At 36.6% G+C, this 22,786-nt stretch overlaps 1 protein-coding gene and 1 pseudogene across 10 annotated transcripts in view; one reads left to right on the forward strand and one right to left on the reverse strand.

The window, feature by feature from the left end:
* Positions 1 to 22,786, reverse strand: part of ZRANB3 (zinc finger RANBP2-type containing 3) — a 338,626-nt gene that overhangs the window by 203,026 nt on the left and 112,814 nt on the right. For 4 of the 9 annotated variants that reach the window (XM_082689300.1, XM_082689306.1, XM_082689302.1 and 1 more), the window contains exon 3: positions 3,016 to 3,034. The exons of the other annotated variants lie outside the window; for them this stretch is intronic. In XM_082689300.1, coding sequence (XP_082545426.1) covers positions 3,016 to 3,034 — 19 coding nt within the window. The remainder of the gene's footprint in view (positions 1 to 3,015; positions 3,035 to 22,786) is intronic. 9 annotated transcript variants of the gene reach the window in all.
* On the forward strand, positions 19,867 to 20,655 carry LOC309843659 (small ribosomal subunit protein eS4 pseudogene; annotated as a pseudogene). The gene has a single exon. The product of its transcript is annotated as a small ribosomal subunit protein eS4 pseudogene (transcript).

A 22,786-nucleotide genomic window follows, 5' to 3' on the forward strand; every position in this document is an offset into this window, starting at 1 on the left:
AAAGTTAATTTTATTAAATGTTGCAGCTTTGGTGTTCTCTGAAATTTAATTTTACAACTGAAACACACAATGATCACATAATTAAAATTAAACAAATTTAAATCATTCCAATTTAAAGTTAATAATTACCTTAAATACTATAGATAGATTATATAAGTTCACAGGGAACGAATGCATCACAAGAAAGATAATAGTGGAAAATACTGGAAGGGGGAGTAATGCCACTTGAAGGAAATCATTTGTTTCTAAAGCTAGGGAAGAAAAATCACAGTAGACAGCTAAATTACACAATATTCCAAGTGGGTATTCAAGCATTTTAAAAAAGGAGGTTTGATAACAGAGACGTAAAATTGCCCTTCTAAGGCTTTCAGCTATTTGATAAGTCAAATATTCATCATACCAAAACACACTTTTTAATTTAAAAATCAGAAAAAGGTGGTTGACCTCTAAATTATAAACTGCATTTCCTTCCCTGACTTGACTACCACTTTGTGATAAGAACAAGAAAAGAAGAACAGTATTAAGAAACCGAATAAAGGTCAAAACCAAAGTTCATATAATTTACATATATACAAGTTCTTTCTACTTCAACACTTTTAATTTACTTTCATCCACATTAGTTTAGTAAGATTCCATAAAAATGGTATTTCATGTCTACTGCTAACAGAGGATATTAGAGGTTGTGAGCTATGATCTTGCATTTGTATATCACACTATTGAGGATTCTTTTTTCATAATTAACATCATTGATAGGATTTAACATAATAACCCTGTAAAGTCAAATAGGTGCAAAAGACTGAGTCTTTAAAATGTGGGTGAAAAGAGAGAAGTAATTATGATGGACACAAAGTGGAGGGTTTTTTTTTTTAAGTGCTGAGGAGATATTAAATAGTTCTTTAAAATCTATTAAATCAAGAAATAAGAATGTTGTTGTAAGAATGGTGTTAAAATCACTCAACATGTGACAAGTGCTGTGAAACTTTAAATAGTAAGAGATGAGGAAAAGCAGTTGGTATAATGAAAAACTTACTGTCTAAAAGCTTCATCACGAGGTCCATACAATCCTTAGTCTAATGTTAATTGAGGAGAAGCAGGAGTTGGTTGAAGAAAAGTTAAGGAGACTTAAGGGGTCAATCAAATGTTTATTTCAATCCATGGACACTTCCATAGATTTAAGGCCCATTCAAATATGACTCCATAACATCAAAGTGAAGAACAAGGTAGGAATGATGTAACACAGCTGTTAAGATTTTCTTTCTCAATCACTTGTAGAGAGATTATCAGATGGCTGTTAGCTGACACAGTATCATCTCTATAGACATAAAATTGATTTGTTCAAAAACTGATATAGAGGCACCTGGCTGGCTCAGTTGAGAGTTAGACTCTGGTTTTGGCTCAGGTGCTGATCTCAGGGTTGTGGAATCAAGCCCCATGTTGGGCTCTGTGCTCAGCACAGAGTTGGCTTCAGATTCCCTCTCCTTCTCTCTCTCCCTCCCCCACTGCTCCTCCCCCTGCTCACTTATACACACTCTGTCTCTAGAATAAACAAATAAATAAAACCTTTAAATGGACTACCATAAAAAAACTGATATAAATACACACATGCATCATATATGTATCACAGATATATTTTATACATATTAAACAAAATGGTTATGCCTAGTTTTGAGGTTTTGAAGGTTGAAGGGTAAGTTTACATTCCTATTTGTGAAAAACGATCAGGGACAAAAAACGTGAACCTCTTTCAGTCATTTTGGACTAACAAGTTTATTAATTTATGAAGAGGCTTTTGGAATTCATCCTGTTCCAAAACAGAAATTGCTGTTGTTTCCCAAATGTCTATGTTCTGTCCCTTCAATTACATTGTTGAAGTCCTTCATAGGCAATGACTATGTTTCTAACTCCTAACATCAAATCTAAACAAATGCCTGTAGAATAAAGATTTCAAACTAAAAACTTTAGTAATTATAAATCAGCATAAACCAAGTAACCCCATATTAACTTTTCTGCACACCATTCTTGTTCATGTTACACTGTAATTCATTTTTTCCCTAAAGAAGAGACTGTGGAGATAAGCCACTGGTGAGTCTTTATGTAATTAAAGCTAAGACAGTCAATCAAGAGAATCTCTTTGGTTCCACTTTTATTTTTTTAAAAAATTCAGTATGTGGGGTGCCTGGGTGGCTCAGTTGTTAAGCAGCTGCCATGGGCTCAGGTCATGATCCCAGGGTCCTGGGATCAAGCCCTGCATCAGGCTCCCTGCTCGGTGGGAAGCCTGCTTCTCCCTCTCCCACCCCCCTGCTTGTGTTCCCTCTCTTGCTGTGTCTCTGTCAAATAAATAAAATCTTTAAAAAAAAAATTCAGTATGCTTCGTCATTTCTAGTTTTTAAACGTTTGCTGTTACTTTGAAAGGCATCACATTTCTCAGCAACACATTTCTCAAACTGAATAAAAATTTGAACTTATTGATTCACCTTACTGAGAATGTATGTAAAGAGTATCATGGTTTATATAACAAGAATATCCATTTCAGCAAGAAAATAATATTATATATAAGTACATGGTACTTAAATGCATCAAACTATTTTGTTTAGTGATAATAAAATAGTACTTTAATATTATGTTTCACACTCATATGGAACAATTAACAATAACTTCTAGAGCAATTTTTTAAAAATTCAACTTTTAAGCAAGCAGTACTATGACCAAAAGAAAGAGTTCAGTTTCATCTGAGGCTGAATTTTAAAGCCCATTCATGCTTTCTCTGCCAACAACATAAAATTTTGTATCACTAATGTTAATAATAATATGTTTCAAATACACACCTGCGTGTGCATAATATGTGCATGCACAAACACAGACATGTTCATTCTCATTCTCTTTGTCCCCTCTCCTTCTCTCTCCGTATATAGACATACAGTCATATGGAATGACAAAGAATACTTGCTAAATAGCAGACACTAAAAATTGGTTGTGGAATTTTATAAAAGACATAAAAATCATGAAAACACTTACTTCATCAGCCACCATACACCTGGAAAAAATAAAAATAAAACCAAGTTAATATTTTAATGATCAAAGTCAATCACTTTAAAAATTCTAAGTAGCTTGCCAGAAAACAGTTTATAAATGTTAAAGCACTAATCCAGGGCGCCCGAGTGGCTCAGTGGTTAAGCCGCTGCCTTCGGCTCGGGTCATGATCTCAGGGTCCTGGGATCGAGTCCCGCATCGGGCTCTCTGCTCAGCGGGGAGCCTGCTTCCTCCTCTCTCTCTCTCTCTGCCTGCCTCTCTGCCTATTTGTGATTTCTCTCTGTCAAATAAATAAATAAAATCTTTAAAAAAAAAAAAAAAAAAAAAAAAAGCACTAATCCAGAGAGAGGTGTCTACAAATGTGCTTGAGAACATGGGCCAGAGATGATTTTATAAGACTCTCCATCTTCCAGTGGTAGGCACATGGGTATGCAGGAGGGTTAGAATTTCAGAAATGTTCCCCACATCCACCCATGGAGATAGTCAGAATAACCATTCAAAAATGAGGGCAAAATGGCAAATGACTTACCAATGACTTCTCTCCTTACTAATGAATCTTAAAATTGGCCTTTAGAGATTAGAAGAATACTATATTAAAGCACAAGAAAATAAATCTTAGCCACATATTAGCATGTTATAGCTACAATTTTCTACACTGCATTATATATGCTAAGCCTACTTTCAAGATGAATTTTGGTTTCTATTATTTGGCTAAATTTTCTTTTCTCTACTCTTTCTTATTCACCTATAGAAGTAAATTCTATCCACTGAAAACTGAAGATAGGCGTCATAAACTGAAAATCCAAAGAGCAAAAAGAAAGAATAGCAGGTGTGGTCAGGATCACGAACAGTCCCTTCCCTTTCCCTATGCTCATAAGTTTTTTTTCTTAAATTCCACATATGAGTGAAATCATAAGGTATTTGCCCTTCTCTGACTGACTTATTTCATTTAGCAGAATACATTCTAATTCCATCCCTGTCATTGCAAATGGTAAGATTTCATTCTTTTTGATGGCTGAGCAATATATACACCACATTTTCTTTTCTTTTTTTTTTTTTTTTTAGATTTTTTCTTTATTTATCTGACATAGATCACAAGTAGGCAGAGAGACAGGCAGAGGGAGAGGAGGAAGCAGGCTCCCTGCAGAGCAGAAAGCCCAATGTGGGGCTCGATCCCAGGACCCTGGGATCATGACCTGAGCCGAAGGCAGAGGCCTAACCCACTGAGCCACCCAGGTGCCCCAACACCACATTTTCTTCATCCATTCATCTGTCAATAGACATCTGGGCTCTTTCCAGACTTTGGCTATTGCAAGCATTGTTGCTATAAAGACTGTGGTGCATGTACCCCCATTGAATCACTATGTTTGTATCCCTTAGAAAAATACCTAGTAGTGCAATTGCAGGGTCATAGAGTAGTTCTCCTTCTTAACTTTTGGAGAACCCTGCATGCTGTTTTCCAGAGTGGATGCTCCAGTTTGCATTCCTACCAACAGTGTAAGGAGGTTCCTCTTTCTCCGCATCCTCGCCAACATCTGTTGTTTCCTGAGTTATTCATTTTAGCCATTCTAACCAGTGTGAAGCAGTATCTCATTGTGGTTTTGATTTCTATTTCCCCGATGCCAAATGATGTTGAGTATTTTTTTCATGTGGCTGTTGGCCATTTGCATGTCTTCTTTGGAGAAATGTCTATTCATGTGAGCAAGGCACAAATTTATTAAAGATTTTATTTATTTATTTGACAGACAGATCACAAGTATGCAAAGAGGCAGGGTGGGTGGTGGGGGAAGCAGGCTCCCTGCTGAGCAGAGAGCCCGATGTGGGGCTCAATCCCAGGACCCAGAGATCACGACCTGAGCCTTAACCCAGTGATCCACCCAGGCGACCCCAATACACAAATTTAATGAGGAAGGGAATTGTTAGAAAATATGAAAGAAGAGTATTCTTAAACAAAGTGATCCATTAAAGCAAGGGCCCTGAGATAAGGAACAAGTAGTTAAGAAGGAACAAGGAAGCTAATGAGACTAACATGCACTAAGTCAGGAAAATGGTAGAAAATAAGGTTGGAAGGCAGCTGGGAGAGCCTTATGGCATGGAAAGCCTTGTAAGCAACTGCACAGAGTTTGGATTTTCTTAGAATCCTTTGGAGGGAAACAACATTTTACCTTTCAAAAAAATATTACTCTGATTCATAGGGGATAAACTGTAGAGGGCAAGAGCAGAAGCAGGAAGAATACTGAGGAGGCACCTGCAGTAGACTAAGAGGAAAACAATGATGTACAGATGAGTGGTACAGGTGGAGATGTAAGAAGTGATCAATTTAGGTACATTTTGAAAGAAAAGCCAATAGGATTTGTGAATTAATTGGAATGTGGATGTAAAAATAAAAGACAGAAGTCAAGAATGAGCCTGGTGGTGGGTATTATGGAGGACACGTATTGCAGGGAGCACTAGGTGTGGTGCATAAACAATGAATTCTGGAACACTGAAAGGAAATAAAATAAAATAAAATGAAAAAAAAAAAGAATGAATCTTAAGATACTGGCTTATGCAATTAACCATAAAAAATGGCAGAGATGCCATTCAATGAGATAAGAAAGACTTAGGAGAAGTAGGTTTGGTGATGACAATCAAGCATTGAACATACAACCTTTGCTGGATACAAATGGATACAAAGTTTGTATCCATTAGATTACCAAGATGAACTGTTGAGTAGACAACAGGATATGTACATCAAAAAAATGGTAAGGACTGGAGATATAATAAAGTTGAAAGTTATCAGAATCTAAATGGCACAGGAATGAGTGAGGGTTGAATGTATTCTGAAACATGACAACTTGACTGTGGCTTTTTCCTTTCTATGCCAACTCCCAAGTTCTTGAACTTTCTAATGATAAGCAGCTGCTGAGACCTGCACACTATTATACATCTTAAGGCTCTAGTGAGGTAACATCAGAGCAAACTGGTGTACAGTTACATTGTCCCATGAGTAGCTAACTTACTGAAAAGTAGCATCACTGTAATAACTTGGCTTCCAGGTATCTGAAGACCCCCATAGTAAAATTACCCCTAATCTCTTGGAATATGCTGTATTTTCCTATCATAAAACAGATGAGTATTCCTTACTTTAGAATGAGAATAGTTCAAGTAGATTAGAGAGCATTATACTTCCTTTAGGGATCTCTAGTGGGCTAACTGTCCTTACACTTCAGGCGCTGTACCTATTATGAATTCCAGGATTCCTGCAGTTAAGAACAGTTCAACAACCAGACATGATTTTCAGTGAGCCATCATAAAAAAAAAACAAAGGACCATGTAAGAGGCTCCAACATATGATAACAAAGTAAGACTGAATAATCAGAACATGTACCTATTGAAAAAGGAAGTGCTAGAAAAGAAAAGACTTAAACTAAAATTGTTAGAGCATTTACATAATTTCTAATACAACACACATACACACTGAAGCTTAAAACCATGATTTTCAAGCTATTAAAATAAGTACATGAATTTTTAAAAAAGATCATTATTGACACCTAATTAAGTAGATAGGAAGATGAAAGAACTAAGTAGATGGGAAGAAGTGCAAGGGTTATCTCAAAACACAGAGCACAGGCTTAAGTAAATGATAGTAGTAACAGAAAAGAAAAATTACTTGGATAGACCCAAAAAATTAATATGTGAAAAATATGTATTCAAATAGAGAAAAGACACTATGTAAAAGAGGGAACAATTAAGTAAGTAATAAAAGAAAAGTTCTCCAGGCTGAAAAAATATCTAATTGGAAAGGGTAACTAAGTTTCAGGTTGGAAAAGAAAAGGCAAATATCTACTCATATCCTTATAAAATTATTGATTGAAGAATAAGAAAAAACCTTGTAAATGTTCAGACAGAAAGAACAACTATCCATAAATGGAAAAACCAAGATGGCATTCTTATCATCATCAACACTGGAAGCTAAAAAACCATGAAGGAGGATCTGGACTACCTGAAAAGAAAGCAGAACTCATGAATCTTTTATCTAGCCAAGATTCCCATTATTTGTAAGCAACGGCAAAAAGATATTTGAGACCAACCAATATCTCCAAGATTATAAAACACAAATAAACCAGAGGAGGAAAAATGCTTACAAAAATAACCAAACAAAAAACACACCTTAACACAGATTCAAAACAGGAGAAGATAAAAAGGAAATCCTGTCAACAATGAAGGTTCATGTCTATGAATATAATGGGTGTTGTATATTCAACCTAAGGACTCTAGAAGCAAAAGAGACATACTCTGAAAATCTGTAAGTGAAAAAGTAAAGAGAGGTAATAAAGGAGAGGGGGTACTAACACTATTCCAGAGCAGAACACCAAACATAATTTTTCAAGTCAGGAGACTAATTGAAATTACCTAAGAAGTAAGAGTATAGGGGCGCCTGGGTGGCTCAGTGGTTTGGGCTGCTGCCTTCAGCTCGGGTCATGATCTCAGGGTCCTGGGATCGAGCCCCGCATCGGGCTCTCTGCTCCGCAGGAAGCCTGCTTCTCTCTCTCTCTCTCTGCCTGCCTCTCTGCCTACTTGTGATCTCTGTCTGTCAAATAAATAAATAAAATCTTAAAAAAAAAAAAAAGAAGAAGTAAGAGTATAGGGAGAAGAGAAGAGAGCTATGGCTGACCCCTGCAGGACTCCCACAAATAGGGGTACAAAGTGGAGAAGGACCCAGCAAAAAGGACTGAGAAGGAGTGCCCAATAATATAAAAAGATGTAAGAGGAATGTGATGCCCTAGAAGCCAAATAAAGACATTCTTTTGAGAAGGGGAGAATGAACAACTATAGTAAAGGCTTCTTAAAAAAATCTAGTAAAATGAGGTCTGAGAATTGACCCTTTGATTTGGGAAGAGAGCATTCATAACTCTATAAAAGCAAGGCTGATAAAATGGTAGGAGACAAAAGCCTCCTATGAGTGGGTTCAAGAGAGAATGGGAAGATAGAAAAGGGAAACAGTAAATAGAGATTACTGGTGCAAGGAATTACCCTGTAAAAGGAAGCAGAGAAACATGGTAGTAGTTGACAGGAAAACTAGGGTCCAGAGAAGACTTTTTTTAAAAACACAGAATAGTATAAATAGCCCAGGTTAAGTATCTTATTGATCCTATGAGTGAAATATCAAGTAGGCAGATAGAAGTGTGGATCAGGAACTAAGGAATCAAGTGAAGACAATAACTAAAAATGAGAAAGGAGCTATGCATGCAGATGATCATAGAGAATGAGGTTCTCATGTGTAAATTGTAAAAAGATAGTAATTTTTCATGGCTAGTACCTTGGGAAACAACCTCATTTAGAAAAAAAAGGAAAGGAAAAAAAGTTGAAAGAGAAGAAGATTAGGGTTTAAGAAGCCGTGGGGAGGGGTGCCTGGGAGGCTCAGTGGGTTAAAGCCTCTGCCTTTGGCTCAGATCATGATCTCAGGATCCTGAGATCGAGCCCTGCACTGGGCTCTCTGCTCAGCAGGGAGCCTGCTTCTCCCTCTCTCTCCCTGCCTGCCTCACTGCCTACTTGTGATCTATCTCTGTCAAATAAATAAATAAATAAAAATTTAAAAAAAGAAGCCATGGAGAAATACATTAACAGAGAAAATGGGTTAAGTGTCCAAATGCCACAAGGATATTGCAAAGGATGAGGGCTAAAAGGCCATCATAAAAGTTACCAGGAGCTTACTTGTAAGCGTTATTGCAAAAGTGGTTAAGAAGATGGTGGGCATCGGGCGCCTGGGTGGCTCAGTGGGTTAAGCCGCTGCCTTCAGCTCAGGTCATGATCTCAGGGTCCTGGGATCGAGTCCCGCATCGGGCTCTCTGCTCAGCGGGGAGCCTGCTTCCTCCTCTCTCTCTCTGCCTGCCTCTCTGCCTACTTGTGATCTCCCTCTGTCAAATAAATAAATAAAATCTTTAAAAAAAAAAAAAAAAAGAAGATGGTGGGCAGCAAAAAAATGGAGTCAACATATAAAGAGTAATTAAAAAGAAATTTTGGTAGCCAAAAAAAAAAAAAAGGTTAAAAATAGAGCAATAGCATAGAACATGTTGGAAACGTTAAGAGTGGGTAAGAGGTCGAAACTTTGAAAGAAAACAAGGAAGCTGACTGATGAAGGCCTAACTGTGTTACCATAATTTAAAAAGGGAAAATATGGCCAATACAATTTCTCACTTCAGAGAAATTTTACACCACATTTGATTGAAACTAAATTTTACTTTGTAATCAAAAGACTATAGCCATAACCGTAATAATCCACAGAAATAAAAATAGCTTTTTCTCTCATTGGGAAATGGTAAGAACAATATGAATTACATGTACTTTAACCTATAGCTAAAAAGAAAACTTCCTTCTTTAAAGGAGTATCTATTGTATTTGCCAAGCCTTTAAAGGAGTATCTATTGTATTTGGTGTGATGTGCCAACAGCCATATAATTCTATCTGAATTTTACAAGCAGTTCAGTTTCCAGTGTTACAAAAAATAAATAATATTCTTTGTTCCAAAATCCATGTTAACTGCTTGAATTATAATTTATCCAGCTTGGCTACAGACATCAAAAAGCAACTTTTCATTTCACTGAGTTGTTTCCAAAACCTTGAGGCTCCTTACATTAATCATCCACTTACAGTATCAAGACATATATATTCCAGTGTTTGCAGCAGCCATATCTTTGGATGCACATGCTTAGTGTTTGCTATTTTTAGCTCAAATTTTCATACAGCTAGAAGAGAGAAAGCTAAACAGCATTATAGTTTTCCGAGAATCATTTTACCCACCAGCTAAATTTCTAATCTAAGACTCACAGAACTGAACAATTTGCTTTTAACTCAAAGCTTTTCTCCAATCTTTTATATTAAAAAACCCCACCTTTTAAATAACTACCACCCATATTTCTTGAACATATCAGGTCTGTAAAAAGAAAGCAGCAAAAGAGTGTTTTGGTAACACTGCAGCAAGAGAACAGCCAGCGAATATTTTGGCAACACTGACAACTCAGTGAGGTGAACACATGTAAGATGAACATATGTAAGATGTTTGGAATCCTAAGTGCAGAAACCAGGACTTGGTACCTGAACACAAGGTCTGCTTAGTCAATTACTATGCATGCTTTGGCCTCAGAAGTGGGCTATTTCCTCTGGGAAAATATTAACCTTCTAGATATTTATACACAGTTTGTCCTTGAGGAAGAATCAACCATCTATATACTAAATTATATTATATACCATACTACGTTTTAGTATATATACCTGACCAGTGCTAACTTAATGCAACTTTAACAACCCCCCAGCACTCTCCCCAGAGACAAAACTACAGGGACCATGGTTTCAGAAGATCAAATCATAATATTTTCTGCAGCCAGGGCAAAGTCTCAAAATACTTTCCCCTTATAACTACAAAAGTTCAACATAATAAAATGGCCTTTATTTTGTTTAGCTTTAATATTATTTTTTGAACAAGGGATATATCCACATGTACACAATTCAAGAGGTACAAATGTGGAAAGTCCTTCTCCAATCTCTATTCGTCAAGTGTGTCCCAGATATTAGCTGCTCTAAAAATGACAAAGTTACCAATTGCTTGTGTAGCCTTTTAGAAATATTTTGTTTAAGCATGGGTGTTTGTGTGTGTGTGTGTGTACACACACATATCAATAACATTAGATTTAACCTTTCTTGATCTTGTATGAAATCACAAAAGTGCACAATATAGCATGTAACAGGATGAAAAAGAAAAGGAAAAAAACTGAGGTGGAATTATTTTTTAGGGGTGCCCGGGTGGCTCAGATAGTTAAGTGTCTGCCTTCAGCTTTGGGGATTGAGCCCAATGTCTGGCAACCAGCTCAGCAGGGAGTCTGCTTCTCCCTTTCCCTCTGCCTCTCTCCCTAATTCTGCTGTCTCTCTCTCAAATAAATAAAATCTCTAAAACTATATATATTTTTAAATTCTTGTTTCCATTGCTTTGGCAAATGACAAGTATATATACACACCCATACATATATATACATGCATACATACATACATACATACACACACATATAGTCAGGAAACCTTAAAGTTCAGCTCTTCTCTAGTTTGGCCTCTTCATAGACCCCTGGAATAGAACCACTTTCTGGAAAAGCTCTCCTGTGCTTCCCAGATGTTCCTGATTCTCCTAACTCTAATCTCTATCTCTTTCCTCTATGCCTCCACCTCTACACACCTTGTTTGGTGTTCAACCTTTATAATCATCTCTTCTTTGTGTTCTACCTCTATTCCTAAGGCTCTCAACCATTCTCTTAGTTTGAAGTGATACCCATATTAAGTCCTAAATCTGTACCTAAGGTTTTTAGCATATGCTCCAGATTCAAATTTAAAACCACTATTTGGGGTGCCTGGGTGGCTCAGTGGATTAAGCCTCTGCCTTTGGCTCAGGTCATGGTGTCAGGATCCTGGGATGCAGTCCTGCATCGGGCTCTCTGCTCAGCAGGGAGCCTGCTTCCTTTCCTCTCTCTCTCTGCCTGCCTCTCTGCCTGCTTATGATCTCTGTCTGTCAAATAAATAAACAAAATCTTTAAAAAAAATAAAAATAAAACCACTATTTGGACATCTTTTTTTCCCTTGATACCCTGAAGTTATTATCACATGTTATGCATGTTGATATCTGAAACTAAAGCTAAGTAAACCCTAGACACAAACAAAATAAAATAAAATAAAGATTTCTAAAGGAATTATTCAAACAATTGATCTGAGTCTGTGATTCTTGTCCTTGGGCCAGAAATTTCTGTTTAAAATTAAAATTACAAAACAACAGTATTTATTTTGGTTGCATATCAAAGCAGTCTGCTGGATTTCTGTAAAACCTTAAAGCAGTGCTTTTATTTGCAAGTATATGATTAAATATATCCTAGACCTCTATATCCAGCTTCCTCATCTCATCTATTTTATGAAATGACTAAGGCAAGTAGGCTGAGCTGTGATTAAATGAGGTAAAAGAGTGCTTTGTAAATGGAAAGATACCATAAAAACTTTATTGTTGTTTTGCTGATGATAAGTTCTGTTCAACAAATAACGATGCTCAGTGTCAGTAACTAAATACTGGCAATAGATATAGGGGGGTTACAGAGAACAGGAGCTTCAAATTTAGGCATTAAAAACAAAAGGATATGAAACTGACTTTAAAAACTGGTGTTATAAACAATGTTTCCTTTAGGATGCAAGCCAAGAATAGAAACTCAATTCAAAATGGCTTAATCATGAAAAATAATTACTATATCACATAATTCATTACAAGAAATTCTGGAGTGGGATGGTTCCAGGGTGGTTAATTCCACAGCCCATTCATATCATCTTTCTATTCTGTCATCCTAAGTAAGCTCCAGACAATTCATCCTTACCCACCAATGTTCAGAAGCACAGGGAAAAGAGTCCTTAAAGAATTCTAGAGTCTGAAAAAAAAAAAAAAAAAAAAAAAAGAATTCTAGAGTCTGTTAATCATCTCCTCTTTGTGTTCTACCTCTATTCCTAAGGCTCTCAACCATTCTCTTAGTTTGAAGTGATACCCATATTAAGTCCTAAATCTGTACCTGCTTTTAGCATATGCTCCAGATTCAGGAAAGTAAGAGAAGAAAGACTTTAGGTAAAGCAACTCACATGTGCTACACCTGTTACGACTTTGAAAATCACCTGGATGGCTCAGTCAGTTAAGTGTCTGCCTTCAGTTCAGGTCATGATTCTAGCATCTAGGATCCAACCCTGCACTGGGCTCCCTGCTCTGCAGGGAGTCTGCTTGTCCCTCTCCCTTTGCTCTTCCCCCTATTGTGCATGCACGCTTTCTTTCTCTCTCTCAAATAAATAAATAAAATCTCAAAAAAAGAAAAAAGAAAAACTAACCAAGTTAGAATGATATTCAGTGCTTTGTTTTCTTTTAGCTCTTTTTACCCATTATGAAACACGAGTCATACAGAAAGGGCATAAAAGGTACCTAAAAGATGTGAGGTAATGTGAACAAATCCTATGTGTATACCAAAAACCAAGTAAGTTTTTAAAAAGAATTGCTGTTTCTGTTCATGAGCATTAAAAAAATTAAACTAGTCCCTAATGCTTGATAATACCTTGAAAATATTGTGCTTCATTAGTCTGACTTCATTAGCACAAAATTGCCCCATAACTTTTACTAATAAGAGCAAAATGGGAAAAAAATCTCTGTATTTGCCTAGATGGCTTTTTAAAAAAGGTGTGTATCAGCTGTTTTGAGAGAATTATTATTGTTTTCAGGATGTATAATAATTCCCACTGCGCCATTATATCACATATTAGCTTTTACACAATTATTTATTCTTGTCTATAAAGCTTCAGGTCAAAAGAGTTGATTATTCCTACAGCAATTAGTGGAAGATTTTTAAGGCTTAATTAGACAATAACAAACAGTAACATTCATTAGAATATATTAGAGTTACGAAGAAAATACAGTTTATATAAAAAGAAACTAAGAAGTAAGTTAGGTCTGCTTAATCTATCCTAAAGTGATTTTAAAGGTAGAAAAAATGATTCATTAGTACCAAAATTGCTTTGTTAATAAAGACATGTACATCAGTGATACTTAAATGTAGACAGGTAGATGGAGAAATAAGTTAAATAATTTATTACAAATTGAGAGCCTCTCTCAGAATATAATAGAATATAATAGGAATTCTTTATGAATTCCTTTTTTTGCCTGGCTTGCGATTTATTGAATTATATGTAAATAACTCCAGAAAATATTTCAAAAATGAGAATACATTTACAAACTTAAGAATAAAGCACAAAATAAAAACTCAACTTACTATCATATTATTTCAATATTCAATATTACTTCTTTAAACGATAGAGACTTGAGCCACTTGCACATAATATAAAGCCAAATAATAAGGGTTAAAACAGATAGGATTGTTTTCTACCTCACCCACCACCACACCCCCTTCTTCAACCAGAAGTTTGGAGTTAGGCAAGTCCACGCTGGAGCAGCAGCCAAGTACCTGAGGACTCTACAGTCTTCTTGACCTTTCCTTCCAGGTAGGTCAAAAGATACCTGGCACAGTTCCAGGTTTGGCATCAATATTTGATGAGGGAGAAAAGAAGAGGATAAAAGTGTACTTGTCAAACAAGCTGACTCTATTTTAACAAGTTTTTCCAGAATCACCATCCAGTGACTTCTACTGGTGTCTCACTGGCACACAGTTTCACATAAGCACTCCTAATTAAAATAGAGTTTGGAAAAAAGTGTTTCAGCTGGCCACATATACCCCCATGCCCAGGGTTATATTTGTGAAGGAAAAGGTAACAAGGGATTTGGGAAAGCAACCACAGGCTCTGCCACAAATTCTAAGGTCAATTTTAAATAAGAGTGATTTCGAAACACTATAGCCTTTGTCACATTCAGATCAAGTCAGCTCTGGGGTTTTACTGAAATCTGTATCAAATAGGTATATGGCCATGGCTATACTCAAGAAGAAAAGAAGTACTTCATTTCATATTGACTATCACAGTTACTGATAATTAAAGTTAAAGTCTGGAAGCTAGAAAAGTCAGTTCTCTTATTACTATGATGCTCTGCCTGCATGTACTCCTATGTTTCAGGTAATACCTCAATTATTTCACTTTTCTCTATTCCAACTATTGTAAAAGCCTCTACTCATTCAGTGTTCCATAGTAACACGTATTTAGCCTGAGTATGTACAAGAGGAAAGATGCCTCACTCAATCCGAAATGTAAAACAGTACCATATTCACATAACTAAATAAAGCAGTTATTCAGATAACCCAGAAACTTTTAGAGTACTATTTTTTGGATTATAATCCACATGAAAACTCAGCACTAAACAATTAAAAACAAGAATTCTGACTGCTTTAAAAAAAGAGTTTGCGGGACGCCTGGGTGGCTCAGTTGGTTAAGCAGCTGCCTTCGGCTCAGGTCATGATCCCAGTGTCCTGGGATCGAGTCCCGCATCGGGCTCCTTGCTAGGCAGGGAGCCTGCTTCTCCCTCTGCCTCTGCCTGCCATTCTGTCTGCCCGTGCTCGCTCTCTCCCCCTCTCTCTCTGATAAATAAATAAAATCTTTAAAAAAAAAAAAAAAGAGTTTGCAAATTACTGTCCATGGGCCAAATCTGGCCTACCAACTAATTTTGTAAATAAAGTTTTAGAGGAATACAGTTCAGCTTGTTCATTTACATATTATTAATGGCTACTTTTGTGTGACTAAGAACTGAATAGTAGTAACAGGGATTGTATGGCATGGAAAGTCGAAAATATTTATTATCTGGCCCTTAATAGAAAAAATCTGCCAACCTCTGTCTTAGAATATATTCATGAACTACCTTTTAATGACCTAGAGGAAGCTTCTGGTACAGTGCCAAAGTGTTGTGAATTGGGCATGATAAATAAAACCTTTCTATTAACACTGTATGAAGAAACAAAATCTGGATTTATCAGAAGAATGAGCAAAGCCCATACAAACAGAAGTAATTTTATGGGACTAAGTTCAAAGAACTTTAATTTAATTTAATTTAATTTAACTGTGCTTTTAATTACAGAATTGTTATAAATTCAGAATTGAGGAAATACAACATAATAGTTGAGAAAGAAATCAGATGACATAGATTGAAAGAGTTACAATGTCACAAAGATAGCCAATTAGAGAAAAAGTAGTCTCAAATTGTTAAAATTTTCTGCTTTACTTCCTTTGGCCAATTCCTGAAATCTTTCTCTTTCAAAAGCATGTTATCAGCATTCTTTACAAATAGCACTCAAAGGGACGCCTGGGTGTCTCAGTTGGTTAAGCAGCTGCCTTCGGCTCAGGTCATGATCCCAGCTTCTTGGGATCGAGTCCCACATTGGGCTCCTTGCTCGGCAGGGAGCCTGCTTCTCCCTCTGCCTCTGCCTGCCATTCTGTCTGCCTGTGCTCGCTCTCCCCCCACCCCTCTGATAAATAAATAAAATCTTAAAAAAACAAACAAACAAACAAAACAAATAGCACTCAAAGTACAACTCATTTATAAGAACAGCAGAAAATATTAAGCAATATAACATTTCTTACAACATTCATAAGTCACATGATCTTGTGACTTAATGTGCCTGGGAAGAAATGTGCTGCCTAATCTTATATGCTTTTTTTTTCAAGAATATACACTGAGCGTCTATAAAAAGCCAATCTAGGAATTGAGGTGACTACAGTTAATATGTCCTCATCCCCATTACTTCCTAGGTGTAACTTAGTAAGTGCTACTCTAAACTTTGAGTCTGTGGCCTTTGTTCCCACAGCCTTGCACATATTTTAAAAATCTGTAAATTTTAGTTGATGGCATATATAACACATCACCTATTGAATGTACCCTTAAGAACCTCATGCTATCTGAGGTTGTAGTTTAAAAACACCGTATTTCTTTCTTCCAGCTTTACTGAGGTATGACTGACAAGCAAAAATCAAATATATTAAGGTATACAATGAGATGTTTTAATATATATATATATGCCACAATCAAGTTAATTAACATATCCAGCTCTTCACAGTTACCATTTTTGTGCGTATGTGGTGAGAACACTTAAAATCTACTCTCTTAATGTTTCAAGTATATAAGGTATGATTATTAACTATAGTGACCATGCCATGTTTTAGGTCTTCAGAATTCTTTCATCTTACAACTGAAAGTTTGTACCCCCCCCCCTTTTTAAAGATTTTATTTATTTATTTATTTGACAGACAGAGATTACAAGTAGGCAGAGAGGCAGGCAGAGAGGAGGAAGCAGGCTCCCTGCCGAGCAAGGAGCCTGATGTGGGGCTACATTTGTATATTTGGGGTAAATACCCAGTAGAGCAATTGTAGGGCATAGGGTAGCTCTATTTTTAATTTCTTAGGAATCTCCACACTATTTCCATAATACTTGCACCAATTTACAGTGTTATCAACAGTGCACAAAGGTTTCCATTTCTCCACATACTGACAAACACTTCTTAAATCTTTTAACTTTTTATAAACAAGTGTTGGAGAGTATGTAGAGAAAAGGGAACCCTCTTATACCGTTGGTGGGAATGCAAGTTGGTGCAGCCACTTTGGAAAACAGTGTGGAGATTCCTAAGAAATTAAAAATAGAGCTACCCTATGCCCTACAATTGCTCTACTGGGTATTTACCCCAAATATACAAATGTAGTGAAAAGAAGGCCCATATGTACCCCAATGTTCATAGCAGCAATGGCCACAGTCACGAGCTATGGAAAGAACCAAGATGTCCTTCAACAGACGAATGGATAAAGAATATATGGTCCATATATACAATGGAACATTATGCCTCCATCAGAAAGGATGAATACTCAACTTTTGTATCAACATGTATGGGATTGGAGGAAATTATGCTGAATGAAATAAGCAGAGAAAGTCAATTATAATACGGTTTCACTTACTTGTGGAACATAAGGAATAACATGGAGAACATTAGGAGAAAGAAAGGAAAAGTGAATTGGGGGAAATCAGAGGGGCAGACAAATTATGAGAAACTGTGGACTCTGAAAAACAAACTGAGTGTTCTGGAAGAGGGGGTGAATGGATGACCATGGTGGTGGGTATTAAGGAGGGTACCTATTGCATGGAATACTGGGTGTGGTGCATAAACAATGAATCTTGGAACACTAAAAAAATAAAATTAAATTAAAAAAAAATAATAATAACAATAGCTCTCCTAGCAGGTATGAGGTGATTTCTCATTGTAGTTTTGATTCATATGTATTTCCCTGAAAATGAGTAATATAGAGAACATTTTCATACACCTACTGGCTATTTATGTTTTAAAAAAAAATGTCTATTCAAGTCCTCAGCCCATTTATCAGGTTATTTGTTTTTTGCTATTGAGTTGTAGGAGTTTCTTAAATATTTTAGATATAAATGCTTTAACAGATACACAGTATGCAAATATTTTCTCCCATTCCATAGGCTGCCTTTCATTTTGTTTCCTTTGCTGTGCAGAAAATTTTTAGTTTCATATAGTCCCTCTCCATCTGCCTCTCCCCCCAACTCATGTGCTAACTCACTCTCTCAAAAAAAATAAATAAAATCTTAAAAAGAAAAAAAAGAAAAGGATTCTATTTCATTCTTTTGCATGTGGATAACTACTATACCCAATACCATTTACTGAAGAGATTATCTTTTCCTGATTGTGTATTCTTGGAGACTTTGTTGAAGATTAGTTGACAATATATACAGGACTTTATTTTTAGGCTCTCTATTCTTTACATTGGTTTACTATGTCTGTTTTTATGTCTGTTTTGATAACAATAGCTTTGTTATATAATTAAAAATAAAGACATGTGATGATGCCAGTTTTGTTCTTTCTCAAGATTGCTTTGGCTACTCAAGGTCTTCTATGGTTCCATTTGAATTTTAGGATAGTTTTGCCTATTTCTGTGAAAAATGCCATTGGATTTTTGACAGACTGCATTAAATCTGCAGATTGCTTGGGTAGTATGGACATTTTAACAATATTAATTTTTCTAATCCATGAATACAAGATATATTTTCATTTATTTGTATCTTCTTCAATTTCTTTCATCAATGCATTATAGTTCTGTGTACTGATCTTTCACATTCTTAAATTTATTCTTAAGTATCTTACTCTTTTTGACACTATTATAAATGGGATTGTTTACTTAGTTTCTCTTTCTGAAAGTTCACTGTATAGAATTGCAACTGATTTTTGTATATTGATTTTGTATCATACAACCTAACTGACTTTTTTAGTTTTAATAGTTTTGCTGTGGAATCTTTAGGGGTTTTTTTGTTTTGTTTTGTTTAAGATTTTATTTATTTGGGGCGCCTGGGTGGCTCAGTGGGTCAAGCCTCTGCCTTCAGCTCAGGTCATGATCTCAGGGTCCTGGGATCAAACCCCACATCAGGCTCTCTCTGCCCAGCATGGAGCCTGCTTACTCCTCTCTCTCTGCCTGCCTGTATGCCTACTTGCAATTTCTCTCTGTCAAATAAATAAATAAAATCTTTTTTAAAAAATTTATTTATTTATTTGAAGGAAAGCATGAGAGAGGGAGAGAGAGAGCATGAACAGGGGGAGGGGTAGAGGGAAAGAGAGAAGCAGACTCCCTGCTGAGCAGGGAGCCTGATGTGGGACTCAATTCCAGGACCCTGGGATCATGACTTGAGCCAAAGGCAAACACTTAACTGACTGAGCTACCAAGGCACCCTAGGGTTTTTATATGTAAAATAGAGACCATTTTACTTTTTCCTTTTGAATTTCAATGCCTTTTATCTTTTTTTTTTTTTCCCTAATTGCTCTGTCTGGGAAATCCAGTACTATGCTGAATAGAAGAGGCAAGAGTAAATGCCTCTTTTACATTTCTGACCTATATGCATGTAAATGCTGTAAATTCAGAGATCTCTAAAGAGCTGGAGAAAAATGTGGTTCTAGCAGTTACGTCTAGAAAGGGAAATTGAGGGACTGGGGGACTTAGAAAGCAGGTGAAAGGAAAAGGAAAACTTTTCACTGTAAAATCTTTCATAACTTCTTAGTATTATTCCTTATACATATATTAAGATTAAAGAGCATAAATGGATTATTTTTTAAAACCCTTATCTTATGTAGACACAAGTAAGATATCTTGTGCTCGCTTCGGCAGCACATATACTAAAATTGGAACGATACAGAGAAGATTAGCATGGCCCCTGCGCAAGGATGACAAGTAAGATATCTTTATCAAACCTAAGCATAGATCCCTCTCAAATCATGTCATCAACAAAGACGACTCCTTTGGAAATGGAACCAACAACCAATGCAACAGTGACAACTAAAGATTAAATATATAGGCCTAATGCAGCCATGGTTCATGGTTCCAAGAAGCATCTGAAGCATACAGCAGCTCCAAAGCACTGGATGGGGATAAACTGACCAGTGTGTTTGCCTCTCATCCATTCGCTGGTCCCCTTAGGATGACAGAATGTCTCCCTCTCATCATTTTCCTAAGGAACAGACTTAAGTATGCTCTAATGGGAGATGAGGTAAAGAATTTCTGTATGCAGCATTTTATTAAGACTGAAGGCAAGATCCAAACTGATATAACCTACCGTGCTGGCTTTATGGCTGTCATCAGCATTGACAAGACTGAGAAGAATTTCTATTTCTGATCTATGGCACCAAGGGTCACTTTGCTCTTCACTGCATTACACCTGAGTAGGCCAAGTATAATTTGTGCAAAGTGAGAAAGATCTTTGTGGGGACAAAAGGAATCCCTCATCTGGTAACCCATGATGCTTGCACCATCCACTATCCTGATCCCCTAATCAAGGTGAATGACACCATTCAGACTGATTTGGAGACTGGAAAAATGACTGATTTTATCAAGCTTGATAGTGGTAATCTATATATGGTAACTGGAGGTACTAACTTGGGAAGAATTGGTGTGACAACCCATAGACAGAAACACCTTGGTTCTTTTGATGTTCCTGTGAAAGATGCCAATAGCAACAGCTATGCCACCACCTCCCCAACATTTTTGTTATTGGAAAAGGCAACAAACCATTGGTTTCTATTCTCTATGGAAAGGGTATCTGCCTCACCATTGCTAAAGAGAAAGATAAGAGACTTGCAGCCAATCAGAGCACTGGGTAAAATGGTCCCTAGATGATCTGATTGGAAGTCTTTATACTTAAGTAAGAATAATACTTCATGAAAATAAATAAATAAATATTCAATTAGCATGCCCAATGCATTAGCTGGCTTTCAGCACTTTAGGGGAAATACTTTAATTGGTTCATTAGATCCATGGGAGCTAGCTATTTTACATTAAAAAAAAAAAATCGAGGAGAAATGATCACTAAAGGAAGCGACAAATCCTGAATTTTCTTTTTGAAAGGAAGAGAAAGGTAAAAGAAAGCAATAAAATGTGTACCACAGAACTTGATACCCTTAACAGTGGAAAACAAGAATTAGAAACCAAGAGATGAAATTAAGAATAAGCACATAAGGGGCGCCTGGGTGGCTCAGTGGGTTAAGCCGCTGTCTTCGGCTCAGGTCATGATCTCAGGGTCCTGGGATCGAGTCCCGCATCGGGCTCTCTGCGCAGCAGGGAGCCTGCTTCCTCCTCTCTCTCTCTCTCTCTCTGCCTGCCTCTCTGCCTACTTGTGATCTCTCTCTGTCAAATAAATAAATAAAATCTTAAAAAAAAATGAATAAGCACATAAAATGGTCATGACGCTTAATGGTGCCACTCTCAAAAGATACCAACAGTATACATGTGCAAGAAACAGGAAACAGCTTCTTCTTTTTTTTTTTAATTTAAATTAATTTTTGTGTGTGTGTTCTAAAATTCATTGTTTATGCACCACACCCAGTGTTCCATGCAATACATGCCCTCCTTAATACCCACCACCAGGCTCACCCAACCCCCAACCCCCACTCCTCCAAACCCTCAGAAACAGCTACTTCTGCTCAGAGGAAAACAATGACTCTAAGTGTGTAAGTCTTCTCCTGTATATTTGTGATGGGGGATGGGGGCAGGAGGAGGTAGGAAAAAGATTGAATGGTAGCTTCAGCTTCACTCTTATTCTAGGTCTTCAAAGCAGCAGAGTATTATATTGAAGGTATAACCACCAGCACATTGCAGGAGTGCAACAGGGGACAGGCATGGGAAGTCTACTATATTCCACATATGTAATAAAAGTTACTAATGAAAACATTGATATACAGCATAAAAATAACCCCTCAGATTAGAATTAGGTTTTGGGGGGCACCTGCATGGCTCACTCAGTTAAGCGTCCAACTCTTAATTTTGGCTCAGGTCATGATCTCAGGGTTGTGAGATCTAGCCCTGCATCAAGCTCTGCGCTGGGCATGGAGCCTGCTTGGGATTCTGTTCCTTCCCCACCTCTCTCCCTCTCTTAAAAAAAAAAACAAAAAAACTAGATTTTTGGCTAAGGAAATGGAAGAAGGGTTTCTGATTAAAGAGAAGTTTTAAGTAGATACATAGTATGTTCAAATGCTATCTTTAACTAGAAATCTTATTTCTTCATCACAGTGAATCCATCTTATTGTTATAATAAATGAACTTTCTTTAAAAATATAAACCCATAGGAGAGAAGGAGAAAACAGCAAGCAAATACCAGAAGATGAAACCAGATGAACAACTGAAAAGCACTTTAGGAGACCTAAGTGAAACCCTACCTCAGCAGAAAATAAAGTTGAAATGCAACTTGAGTGGCACTGAGTAACTCCCAAGGAGCTCAGAAAGTGGCAGAATAAGGTACTTTTCCAAGTTGGGTAAAAATAGGGAAGAAAACAATATGAATAGTTAAAAGCTTATGAAACAGTTAAATTCCCAGATTCTCTACTTGATACAATGCCCTCCCACACCCTATCAAATGTGAGTTTATCCTCTGAAGAGAGTAAAACAGAGTTTATCACTAGACAGAGAAAGATCACTAGACATTTAAGCACAGCTAATAATATTAAAGATAGATAATATTCAAAACATACTGAAAGAAAGCAAGTTGAAGGAAACCGTGACTATTTAAAGAGAAAATAACTCAAGAAAAATTGTCATTAATATTCTCAGAAAGGAGATATCACCCATAAAGAACAGAATGTAATACAAAATACTCAGAGAACAAAAAATAGCGCTTGAAAATTAAAAAACAAAACCAGAGATCAAAAGCTTAACAGAATAGAAAGATACAGTTGAGGAGAATTCTCACACAGAAGCACAAAAAGATAATGAGATGAAAACAGGAAAAAAGAGAAAACA

The sequence above is a fragment of the Mustela nivalis genome, assembly GCF_964662115.1.
Source record: "Mustela nivalis genome assembly, chromosome: 11".
In the NCBI taxonomy this organism is placed as follows: Eukaryota; Metazoa; Chordata; class Mammalia; order Carnivora; family Mustelidae; genus Mustela; species Mustela nivalis.